General features: G+C 41.8%; 1 protein-coding gene across 1 annotated transcript; it reads left to right on the top strand.

Moving 5' to 3' along the window:
• Positions 1–7,572: 7,572 nt before the first annotated feature.
• Positions 7,573–9,611, top strand: LOC135943873 (uncharacterized). Its single transcript, XM_065490539.1, has 5 exons — positions 7,573–7,738; positions 7,960–8,139; positions 8,232–8,544; positions 8,682–8,809; positions 9,239–9,611. Exons 1-5 carry the CDS (start codon positions 7,573–7,575, stop codon positions 9,322–9,324), a joined length of 873 nt encoding a protein of 290 aa, XP_065346611.1. The 3' UTR covers positions 9,325–9,611.
• The last annotated feature ends 3,982 nt before the right edge of the window (positions 9,612–13,593 follow it).

The raw sequence follows: 13,593 nt of genomic DNA, 5'->3' as shown, positions 1-13,593 counted from the left end.
CTCTGTACAGCCCGGCTGTTCGTCAAACTGTTTATCCGGTTGACGCCGATTGCAAGAGTCCCTTACTTTAATCCGCACGACCGGTCGACTTTCTCAAGTCGTCGTCGGAGTGCCCGTCACACGTTAGCTTTTCATTTGTATTTGAACCTAAAACCCCTAGACTAACCGGTAGGCCGCTTCAACGTAGTGTGTAATTTGCGCTATCATAGACTTATCGGTACTCGTCATCACTCAAAATAGGAAGAGTTCCGTTCACGTCACAGTTATTGGCAATGTTCTCCTGTTGCTCAAAATTTGGTGGTCGCTGTGGCTGCACGGCAAGTACAAAGTTGTTGTCTGGGATGGACTCAGGGTGTTGTGAGTCACACCCGCCACCTGTACGACGCCCGGGAACCCGGGAAGGCTTTGCAGGCCATTTTTTTCCGGCAGGGCACACGGTTGTTAGTAAGTATAATTTGTCAGAAAGCAGCCAAACAGAGAGTCACTTTAAAAATGGAAAAGAGGTCGGTTATTAAAAAAAAACGAATGAAGATCTCGATGATTTTTAATATCCAAATATGAAATACAATTTATGCAATTTTATGCTACTTTTGGCAAGAAAAATTCTAAAGCGCGCAGCACTTCACGATTTATGTTATATTCCAAATAGCCACTCAGGCATTTCATGAATGTGAGCACGCAGAGAGTGCGAAGTATGAAATAAATTAGTCTATCTCTATATAGCAGTCAAACTGAGCAGTTCTTTCCTTTCTCCTTCCCGGCCACCCCGCAACAACATACATTTCAATTTATTTCTATGGAAATGCTTCTTTTACGGCTGGAGGCTCTTAACGAGGCACGGAGGCACACACACAACCACAGCGCCGTCTTGCTGCTTGCTGGTTGATTGGGAGAGCAAAGAGGCCAACACACGCTCACACAGCGGGCGGAAGAGGCGCGACAGCGAGATAGAAAGGATAAACATTGCCAAGGCCAGCCTATATTTGCTTGTTCAGAGAGTTGCAAAGTCGCACGCTAGATGGTTTCAGCTTTCATGTGGCTGCTATTCTTTTTTTAAGCAAGTAATTGGAATGGGAGAATTCTTGAAATGTTTTTATTAAACTCACATTCTAGCATTTAATTTTAATTTTGGCCTGAAAGCTGTTATTAATTTAACAGAACGAATGCGTCAGCTATAAATTTAAAAACTTACTTATTTTTGTACAAAAACGCATCAATGAATAAAATTCAGGGCATTAAAATTAATTCTCTATTTATATTATAATTAATGCTCTATAGGCTCAAATTGAGTGATGTTATGGGAGAGATTCAAATTGGCCCTTTCTACCAAGCAGATATACCAAAAATTGAATTATTTTAGTCATTTTGCTGAATGAGATCTACAGGTTTATTTATCAAGTTCCATTCTTGCGGATTTAATTTTTTTTCACAATTTTACATCTTTCAAGTTTTCAACTCTCCTGACTCTAGAAGCTTTTTAAAATGTTTTCGTAGCTTGAAATGCTCGAGAGGCTGGCATATTAGGCCTCAAAATGGACTACTTGCAGTTTCGGCGAAAGCTGAGACATATATGTGTTTCTGCATTCAAGGCTTCTAGGCTTGTTGGTTTGCTGCCGTCGCGGGAAGTATTCGATTCGAAAAAAGTGTCCAAAGCATACTAAGAATAATTTAGCGGTCGTCTCTCTGAGCCTGTGCAAAAACAGGATTTTCCATGGCAAAATTGAACGACTTATTTGATGCCTATGGCTTTTGCGATATATCGTGTGCGGCGAAAAGAGGTGCCGTGCGCGGAGCAACAATATTCCTACAGAAATGAAATAGAAGCGACAACGTCGCCGCAGTCAGTTGAGTAAATGTTAGCATTGTTAGCGCCGCTGTTTGACCGATTGAGCTTCCTCTGCAAACAGCGCTTGCTTATTTTTAAGCTAGGGTTCAAGATAAAAATTCGTTTCAGTTAAATCTATAGTTTTTGGAGGTCAAGACGATTGACAGACAGTTAAGTTTTTATTTATGATTAGGCATCAAATGTTCAGTTTTAAGACCCCCTTGAACACCGTAAAAGCTATAAATTTTCCGCAAACTGTACTCGAGTGATGAATTCTTCTTTTATCGAAATCAACAGCCCGTTATGGCTTGCATTATTACGGCATTCTTAGTGTGTCAAGGCAATGAGAGATATAATTAAACAATATGTGCAAAGATAAGATAAGATTTCAAATTAATCAATCAGTTTATTCTACACCAGTTTGTTTACAACAGATTCTATTATACAATATCAATTTCAAAATTTTATTTCAAATTATATATGCTATTTTTTAGAGCTTAATGTCCACTCATGTTGATTTATTTTTGTTTATAAAAGATTTAAATGCGTGTACAAGAATCGGGAATTTCCGGGAATTTCTTTAGTTTCCAAAATATGCTATTTAGATATTTCTATTTAAAATTCACAAACAAGCAAGAACCCATCAGAGCAGTTTTTTATAATTTTTCCACAAATTAAATGTCTAAATTAAATTTAGTTTTTCCTTGCCAAAATAGCATAATTAATTTTGAACACTCAATTTTATTTTAAATTTCTCTAGGGTTTAGCCGTTAACCATTGGACACCAAACGCCGGAAGTCACTCTCAATTTTGATAGCATTTTCTATTTTGGACCAGAATAATTTTAAGTATTCTTCTCAATCTGCTTTTGATTTTAATCGTCTTTTGTCTGATAGTTAATTTATTTTTTTATTTCTCTGAGCATGTATCAAATTTATGTTTATTGCACGGCGGGAGCGTGACAAGTTGTGCGCTTTAATTTCGCAAAACTCAACGCGGATCCCCAAAAGGCCCCTTTTTGCGTTGAGGCTGCTCATTTTTCGTGACACGAGAGGCGATTAATTTTCGCGTGGAATCTGCTGCACCCAAAATAGGTGACTAATTGTCTCCGTGCTCGCTCGCGATAAAAAAAAATCGCCAGCGCAGGATACTCCAATACTCCAGTCTAAATTGATAAGTTTTATCTCTTATTTTCGTTAATGTTAACCACCTTCTTGTCTTCGACGAGAGCAAGAGAGAAACGGAGGTAGACGCACATAATACGCAAGCGAGAGCAAAACCAGAAGGAATAACGGACCGATCAAACTACACCTTTTTCAGCACTCTCGACACATTTTGTAAGTTTTCCACCATACTCGTCATTACTTACCGGATCTGAATTATTTGTTATCAATAATTTTTATTATATTGCCGATGCATCTACTTTTCAAACGGTGAAAATTCTCACATTCTCCATGCAATTATTATCAAAATTGTCAAAATTTTGATCTAGAATTTTAAATTATTAGAATTGGAACAAGCGCTTCGCACTTGAGTTCCGAGTCGGGGGCCAACTCGGGGGCGGGGGCCAACTCGGATTCACCCCAAAGCCGGTCGCGGGTGGCGACCGCCGGGCGGGGGCGCGCCAGCGCCTGCGGCGCCGGAAACGACGACAAAACCGGCTCTGGGAGAGATTTGGACGGTTTCAATTTTTTTCTGAGCCTCTCAATTCATTGCGAGACAATCAAATAAGCACGAATCATGCAATTTTAAGCGACGAGTGCAACAGCCGCTGCATCCCCGCCAATCCTGTGCGAAACGTGCCAAATCTGCGCAATTCGTGAGATAAACACAGACACGGGTTTCATCAGCTGCTCTGCTGGCCCCAAAGAAGAAAAGCAGTGCGGTTGAGGGAGGTGCTGCCTCCTGCCATTGCGTAGCAATTGCCTGAGTTATCTTCTGCTGCTTGATAAGAATTGCGAAATCTCGAAATTCCAACACTTTAGGCGCGAAAACCACGTTTAATTCTATGGAAGAGCAGGTAGCAGTTGCGTGTCAGTCGCGTCATTTTAAAAAATACTACTGACAATGAGATGATAATAAAATTTATTTAATTAGAAAACTAGAATTTAAACAACACTAATTGTAAGGTTTTTTCAGCTTCGATTTTATTATTTGTTGCCAACGAATTAGTTTGAGTGAACCACAAGTAATTTGCACGTCTGCGAGGAGCGTGACTGTTGCGCTTTATTCTCGACTCTCGTACAACTCAACGCGGATCCCTTTTTGCGTTGCGGCTGCTCAGTGTTCGTGACACGAGAGGGGAATAATTTTCGCGTGGCATCTGGTGCACATCTCCATACTCGCTCGTGAAAACTAAATCGCCAGCGGAGCCACTCCAATCCAAGATAATACATATTTATCTCGGTTTTTTTTGCACCGAATTCATCCGCTCGGCCCTTTTGTTCGTTGATAAGAGCAAGAGAGAAACGGAGGTAGACGCGCATAATACGCAAGCGAGAGCAAAAACCAGAAAGAAAAACGGATCGAGCAACACCTTTCTCAGCACTCTCGGCACTTTTTGTAAGTTTTCCAGCATATTCGTAACTACTTTTGCCGGATCTGAATTAATTTTAATCAATCTACCTACTATATCGGTCGATAGGGGGGCGGCCGCAAGGGGCGGGGGGCGAGGCGAATCCAAGCCTCCGAGGTTTCGTTCCGTCGGCCCACGGGGCACCGCAGGGGCCTCCTCAACAGGAACGGTTTTTCGCCTCCCATAAGCTTAACATGAGAATTTCAAATTCGGGTTTTTGGTTAGTAAAAAATTTTGTCGATTACTACACCATACTCTTTGGTCGGCAAGCAGTGTATGCAAACAGAATTTCGTACAATTCTGGCTATATGTATCAAGCTTTTCACACGCTACGCGCTTGGAAATGTCGCGAAAAGTGGCTTCAGAACTGAGGTCAGGGTGGGGTGAACTGATTAAGGTCGTCAGGGTGATTCGGTTGGTGAGACATTTCATTTGAGGCATTGTGACTTCTAATCCATCAACCCATTGATTTATTAAAACTGTGTCGCACGCCCTGCTCCGAGTTGACGACATCTTTTAGACGGTGATTTTTTTAATCATGCGGACAACAACTGCCTTTTGAAACAGTCCTATTCGACTTGAAAGTCGTCTAAAAGCGATTTTTTAAATTTGAAAATCCACCACCCAATTAAAATTTTTTCATCAAATCAAGAGAGAACCTGCAACCGAAGTGGTTTTGAAGCAAAATCCGTCCATTTGGTTGCTCCAAAAATTTAGCTGCAAATCAAATGAATGCTTGGAGCCTATATACATTACTGCGCCTCTCGTTTAAACGCGACGCAATAACATTATCGAAATGTTAGACTTTCCTATATGTGGTAATGTCACGAGCTGATAACAAATTCTACTATGGCCAGCATTTGCAACTTGTTATCTAAGTCAAGCACTTTTGTGAGTAACCCTTTTCTCGATTTGAAAAGTCTAACTATAATGGACCAGTTGTATAAACCCATAGTGTTAGAAGCCGCCAAGAGATGGCGCCATCGTATACTTTCGTAATAAATTTAATTTTTAGGCCCTTATCTACTTTGAATTCAGACTCAATTCTAACAATTGTGCATTCTTCACTTAATTTGATTTCTTTTGACGCGCTAAAAACGAAAATCAGTCCTGCCATTCGCCGTATAAACGTTGGAACAGATTTTTTTATTTCAAAAAATAGTTTTTCACGATTCTACGGTGATTGGCTTAACTAGAGTGCTTATAGGAGAGTGTGCGAGTGACGCTGACCAATGCGCCTGTGGCCTGCGCACTGCGGATGCGGATTCCCTCTATCTCTTCCCATGTTAAAATGGCGCTACATCTAAATTTATGAAACCACCCGCGGAGTTCTTAATGTCAATCGAACGTGCACGAGTTGTTTTATAACATAATTTTGAACCGAGCCTGAAAACAAAAGCGCTTTCGAGAATTACGCCGAGGAAATCTGCCTATATCGCTGCGCGCTCCGACAGCGACGATCGCACGCCAGCGCCAGCGGCTGTCGGCGAAGCACGCATCCCCATGGCAACCAGACAACAAGAGTGACGTCACCGAGCGATCTCATTGCTCGGCTCACAGGCACAGGCTTCTTTCCCAAGCAGCTATGCCTGACGGCCGACCAATCAGATCACTCGGTGACGCCACTTGTTGTCTGGTTGCCATGGTGATGCTTGCTTCGCCGACAGCCGCTGGCGCTGGCGGCTGGCGTGCGATCGTCGCTGTCGGAGCGCGCAGCGATATAGGCAGATTTCCTCGGCGTAATTCTCGAAAGCGCTTTTGTTTTCAGGCTCGGGTTCCTAATTATGTTATAAAACAACTCGTGCACGTTCGATTGACACCAAAAACTCCGCGGGTGGTTTCATAAATTTAGCTGTATCGCTAATTTTTACACGGGAAGAGATAGGGAAGGCGCAGTGCGCAGGCCACATGCCCATTGGTCAGCGTCACCCGCACACTCTCCTATAAGCACTAAGGAGTCTAAGGACAGCATAATGAGGACTGGCGGACACCGCCATTTTTACAGACGGGATACTTTTCCCCTCTCTCTCGCCTATACGGCGTTTGAATGCGAGCGCCGTATAGACGAGAGAGGGGAAAAGTTTCCCGTCTGTAAAAATGGCGGTGTCCGCCAGTCCTAGTTAGCCAATCGCCGTAAAATCGTAAAAACATTTTTTTTATTATTTTTTTTTAACAAAAAAATCTGTTCCAACATTTCTACGGCGAATGGCCGGACTGATTTTAGTTTTCAGCACGTCAAAAGAAATCAAATTAAGTGAAAAACCCACATTGGCAGGATTGAGTCTGAAATCGCAGTGGAGGTTAAATTAAATTTATTACGAAAGCATACGATGGCGCCATCTGGTGGTGGCTTCTAACACTATGGGTTTATACAACTGGTCCATTATAGTTAGACTTTTCAAATCGAGAAAAGGGTTACTCACAAAAGTGCTCGACTGAGATAACAAGTTTCAAATGCTGGCCTTGGAATTTATGATCAGCTCGTGACATCACCACATAGGAAAGTCGAACATTTCGATAATGTTATTGCGTCGCTTTTAAACGAGAGTTATAACCCTACCCTGACCTCAGCCACTTTTCGCGATTTTTCCAACGCCACCGCGGAGCGGCCCGTCCACACGCGCGCGCTGTGCCAAGCGTTTGAAGCGCTTGTTACATATTGTAGAAAGTTGATCTCTGATTTTCTTAGGCCTGGAAAATTGCAAAAATAAATTGTCTTAATTTAAAAATATGCACAGGAGGATTTTTGCTATTGTATAGTAACTGACGAGCAAGTCGGCAGATGCGTGCTCTCTCTGTTGTCAACGGCCATTTGCCAACTCTGATTCAAATATTTAAATAATTCTTATTTCTCTGATTCAATAGGTCATCCAAAAAGGGCATTGACAAAATACTGATTATATTAGCCTTCCTTAGCTAAGTGTTCAATTCGTGGGAGGTAATGAAATCTGGAATATTTCGCCTCGCATATAGAACGCTCAAGTGAAGGGAAGCCAGGGAAGGTTTCGCATTTCTTTCTTTAATTAGCCGTAGAATCGTGATAATAAATAAAAAATCTTTGCTGATGATTCTACCGCGATGTATGTATGAACTGTATCGGAAAATTAACTACTGGCGCCATGAATTTGCGACTTCTAGGCACTTAATTGTACGGGATTTTGCAGCAGTCGCCATGGCGGAATACGAGTATCGGAAGAGGAGATGGATTCTGAAACCGAACATGCTCGCAATTTATTTATGCATCCTGATCTGCATTCCAAGCACGAAAGGAAGTTCCTCCAGCATTGAGTTTGCAAATAGGTCAGTCGACCACTGGGAATTTCTGTTTGGTGCTAGTTGTAAGTATATAAAATTAAAGATTTGTAAAACTAGGTTGCAATTCAAACCAGAGGAAGTTTATAACGTTTATTTAACATTAAATTCCTGTTATGTGGTTAGTGAAATCTATCAAATTTGCCAATATATATACAATATATATATATATATATATATATATAGCACCAACTTTCTCTGGTTTTCCGGCTCTGGTACTACGGCTTAAAGTTAATTCATTTTATAGCAAAGGAATTTCTTTACGACTTCTGCAAGTACAACGGAACAAGTGAAGGCACGCAGTGCAAAAATTTCGTCCCACAAATGTCTGTAGATTTTGAAAAAGTGTGTAATTGCACCATACAGCATAATGGAACTAGTAACGGTGGCTCGTTTAGTTTCGCCCTCAGCTGCAAAAGCGATTTAAGTAATGCCTTTAAATTTATTTGTATTTGCTGTTTTTTTCACAATTTTTTGTATATGTATTAAATGTCCTTGTAACTTTTGGTTTAACTTCAGGCTACTGTCCTGAGGAACTCACACTGATCTACAAGCAGGGCTCCTTTGCGAGGGCTCCAACCCAGGTGCCAATCCACGACGGCATAGGGAAAAATAACAGTGGATCCACTGGGATTCCAGTGGAATTGGCAAATGAGGCAGATCCAGATATCGCAAGGAATGGATACGACTGGCTGATACCTTTCATAATTTCCTTCGTTTTCAACGTTCTCTTGATAACTTTCATATTACACATATGCAAAGAAAAATTCAACGTCTTTTTGAAACCAAAGAGGCCTCAATCAGGTTCATACTCTGGAGTCAATTGCAGCAAGTGAGTAGATAGCTTATAAATATTTTAATTGCTAAAGGCACAAAACCAAACATTTTATTTTTAGAGAAAAAATATTTATTTATAAAATATGGAAGTCTATTTCAGAAGAATTATTCACACTGTGATTGTGTCTGCAGGAAAAAGAATAGGGCGAGGGTGAAAGATATTGAGACAGGTCTGCTGTCCAATCCAGAAAAGAATAAAGGATCGGCGGAAATCAAGTGTACAGATATTGGAAATAACGACCAAACTGTTATTTCAACAGGTACGTAAATATTAAAAAGACCGAGAAATACGTCGAATATTTGACCAGCAAATTATGTTTTCTGTTAACCATTGCAAATGATTGTTTAAAAAATATTTCCTTTCTTGATCGCGATTTCCCCGTTTTGAGTCGGTCAGCGAGTGTTATGCGCCCAGTTGAAACGAGATCAATTTTTGCGTTGCGGATTATCACGGTCAGATTGGCCAACCATAAAAATCTTTACCTCCGCCAACCAATGAGAACGTCCTTAGTCCTTCACCGAAAAAGGATAGCTCAAAACGGGAAAGTTTGCTTATAGAACCGATAGGGTCTCGGAGAATGACGAGAGACTTATTTCTCTTATATGCGATCATAAAAAGATTTTTATCTCCGGCATTTAACTTTTATTAGAGTTGGGAGGAAATTATGGCTTATTTTCATTTATTCCAGATGATTCACACAAACGACCTGAGGGGGCAGCGGATCTAGGACAATCCGAATCTGAAATAGCTGGACATGTAAACGCAGACAAGTAACCATAGGCCTTTTTTAAGCCTTGGTGCATCCCAATAAATCACGCAACCCTTTGAAATATGTCAGCCATATTTGTCGAGAGAATTTGAGGCAAACTTATTCTGTACTATTATAATATAAAGCATTAAGAAATAAACATCTAATCAGTCTTGACCATTTGATTCAATAATTTGTCATCTTTAAATAATTTGAGGGTCGTGTTATGTTATTTTTAGTTTTGATAAACCATGTTAATATTTTTGACTCATGGAATTAAGATGTTTGGGCATGTTTAAAATAAAACATTTTCTTCAAAGAAACATGTTGCGTATCATACCCGTATACCTCTTAGAAAATTATTATTGTGCGAAAGTTCTGTAAATATTAAAATTTTACCTTTTGCGTGGAAGGTATTATAGGAGCCTAACTCCTATGATGCTCGAGTAATTTAGGTTGCAGAGGGATTGATGTTAGAGAAGAAAAACACGGCGTGTTTGTAGAACTCGTATATTCACGTTTGGCGCGTACATACAGAACTGGAAATTAAATATACAATAAATTACAAAAGTGAATTGAAGAATTGTATGGCGGTTATGAGTTAAGTATTTGTTTAGAAAGATGAACAGGATTTTATTGCATGGATATAAACTAAACACGAGAGAAGAGCTTGGCTCTTGCGATAAAAAGAATCAGGAGGGTACACTCGAGAATTTAGTTGGGAGTTATAACTGCAATAATCGAGTTATTTGCAGATGGGTTAAAACATATTTAACGCAGGAAAGATTGTTTACATAATGAAGAATGTTTTGGGAAAAAAACAGTAGATCGCTTACCCCTTGCGTGAAGGGTTTATTGCTGGCACCGAGTCGAATGTCGAATAACGAGCGTGAGCTTTGTTTGGCGTTCGCTCGAGTAATGGCTGGCGAACGCCTCGAACGGAAGTTAATGTGGGGGAAGTTCACGCGGAATCAGACGCGCGCGCCATCGAGCGGCGAGCACCACAGTATAATGTCATTTTAGATTTCGGGCTGACTGATTAAGAATGAAAAAAATGCTCTCCTTCTTTATATTGATTGTCAAACAGCATCACTGCTGCGCCTCAGCCTTCCAGTAGCCCCTCTTTTCGCCTTTTGCTAGCCACAGAAGAATTGAAGTTTATTTTCTAAGTCTCGACCGCTTTTAAGTTCACAACGTATCGCGAGAGAAGCATTTGCCACGACGATGAGTTTGAGGGACGGCTCGGCGTCATTGAAGTTATCTTGGCAAACCTGCGTTGGCAATGTGTGCGCCTCCGTGCCTCGTTAGGAGCCTCAGCAGTCGGATAGAAATCGCTGCGCACTTTAGTCGGTTTATCTTGCCAAAAATAGAGCATTTAATACATTTTCAACCAACAATTTTGGTTTAAATAATGTTATTAAAATTTCTCTAAATCTAGCCGTTCGATCACCGCTGGACACCAAACGCCAGAAATGCAGAAGTTAGCAAAATTCTGCTCGTATTGCGTATTTAAAATTTAATAAAAAAAAATAATATTGTCCTGCAATCCTGCTCGTCGGTTCCACGTCGGCCGGTGGAGTTTTAAGATTAATCGATTGGCAATATATCTTGTGAATAATGTTGCCTCTTTCGTGTCTCAAGACTCAGCGGAAAAGGCATTACTTGAATAACTTACTTAAGTCTCAGGTGCGAATGGAAAGGTATCGAAATACACGCGAATGAAATTATTAGGTCGACAAGCCCCTTTTTAACGCTTCTGATTGGCCGCTGGACTGTCTCCTGAATGGCCTCCATTATTTCGACGTCATAATTGACTTCTGACCGGCGGGAAACAACACAGATCGCAATCCGGACCCGGACCCCGGTGATAAATGCATCAACATGTGGTGTGGCGAGATTTGGACGAGTTCTATTTTTTCTGAGCCTCTCAATTAATTGCGAGACTATCAAATAAGCACGAATCATGCAATTTTAAGCAACGAGTGCAACAGCCGCTGCATCCCCGCCAATCCTGTGCGAAACGTGCCAAATCTGCGCAATTCGTGAGATAAACACAGACACGGGTTTAATCAGCTGCTCTGCTGGCCCCAAAGAAGAAAAACAGTGCGGTTGAGGGAGGTGCTGCCTCCTGCCATTGCGTAGCAATTGCCAGAGTTTATCTTCTGCTGCTTGATAAGAATTGCGAAATCTTTAAATTCGAACACTTCAGGCGCGAAAACCACGTTTAATTCTATGGAAGAGGTAGCAGTTGCGTGTCAGTCGCGTCATTTTAAAAAAGACTACTGACAATGAGATGATAATAATTGATTTAATTAGAAAATTTAAACAACACTTAAGGTTTTTTCAGCCTCGATTTTATTATTTGTTGCCAACGAATTAGTTCGAGTTAACCACAAGTAATTTGCACGTCTGCGAGGAGCGTGACTGTTTAGCTTTATTCTCGCACAACTCAACGCAGATCCCCGAAAGGCAAGGCCACTTTTTGCTGCTGCTCATTTTTCGTGACACAAGATTAATTTTTCTGGTGGCATCTGGTGGAAACGGTGGAAACTTATTTCTGCGCTCGCTTGCTCGCGAAAGATAAATCACCAGCGCCGCTAATCTAATCTACACCTCTAAGTTTTACCTCATATTTCGACGATGATAGCAAAAGAGAGACACGGATGAACCCGTACATAATACGCAAGTGAGCGCTAAACTAGAAGGAAAAACGGATCAAGGTACACCTGTCTCACTCCGCAGTTTTTGTAAGTTTTCCAGCATACTCTTATTAACTACTTGCCGGGTCTGAATTATTTGTAAACAATGCGTTATCCACCCCCCACCCCCTGCTTCGACAGGGGGGGGGGGTGACGAAAGGGGCGGGATGGGGGCGGGGGTCGTGGTTAGTCCAATCCCGCGAGGTTTAGCGCCGCCGGCCCAAGGGGGCGCCCCGTTTGCAAGTTGCCACCCTATGCCACTGGGAAAAAAATCACGAAACGGGGGCGGATCAGGGTGAAACCCGGGTGGTCGACGCAGGGTGGCCCACAAACGAGTTTTCAGGTGCGCGAGACCGGATCCCTGCCATGGGAGAATTTAAAAAAAATAAAACCAAAGTGGGCCTTTTTGCAACGTTTTTAGGGGGTCGAGGGTTGGAGGGGGTGATGGGGGTTGAAAACTAGCCAATAACCCAAAGAAATTTACGACGAGTACGACGAACACCGGTTTTGGGCTGCAGCTTTGATAGATGCCGAGATATAAGGGTTTGAATGTACAAAAACGTGGTTTTTGGACATTCATTATTGTGGGATACCGGGTTCGAGCCAAACGGAAATGCATCTAGTTTCTTTGTAGTCTTTAATTTAATTTAATTAATTATTTAATCCATAATTAAGACTGTAAATATTATATAATAAATAATCACAATAAAATCTCAAAGGAAAGTCAATATATAAACAATTAATATACGCATCAATATGCGAGTCGAGAATATCAATCATTCTCACAGTTAAATACAATGCTTATCCCGGTATTATCTTCGGGTCTATAAGTTATTGTTATTACAAGCGTCAAATATGCGCACGACATTATACTCCCGGCTGGAGAGGTAAATGCGACATGACCGTATGCGTGCGAAGGTGAGCGGTCAGTGAAGGTAAATTATACAGATTGAAGGAGGAAAGCTTATCATAAAGAATAGCGATATCTATAGGTCGAGATTAGTACAAACTTAATCAACGCTAAATAAGCGGGAACTGCTACATTATTTTATTTGGGGGGAGGGGCCTGCATGCGGGCCCGGAAGGCTTCCGGCCCGCCACTACCTCTCATTCGTGAGAAGCACAGTGCGGCGATGCACTCTGCGGCACCGCGCGGCGCCGCCAACACTTATTTTGCCGTGTGGCGAAGCACTTTTCAGCGAAGAGATTAGCGGTCTTCAGCTTCGCGGTGCAGCTGCGCCACGTTTTTACAAATTACACGATTCATTCAGAACTGCATAGTGAAAAGTCAGCCCTCGTTACGATCCCTTTTAATTTTTATTATATATTTACCACTATCTCAACCAAGCCGCCTCAGTTTTTTCGGTCTAACAATTCGACGGGGCGAGGGATGACGGCCCAAGCCCACGACTCCTCCCTGTAAGCGTCTTGCCGAGCCCCAAACCCCGCCCCACCCTGGCGACCTTTTTCAGGGTTAGACCACCCTCAGATCATTCCCCGAGCGGGATTTTTCAATTTTTCCGGCGCCGGCGGGCACTCACGGTGCTATGAGTGGGTTCGAAATTGGCCCCCGAAAAGGACCCGAAGCGTAAAGCG

Source organism: Cloeon dipterum, chromosome 4, assembly GCF_949628265.1.
Source record: "Cloeon dipterum chromosome 4, ieCloDipt1.1, whole genome shotgun sequence".
NCBI classification, from domain to species: domain Eukaryota; kingdom Metazoa; phylum Arthropoda; class Insecta; order Ephemeroptera; family Baetidae; genus Cloeon; species Cloeon dipterum.
This window is presented reverse-complemented; position numbering and strand designations above follow the sequence as displayed.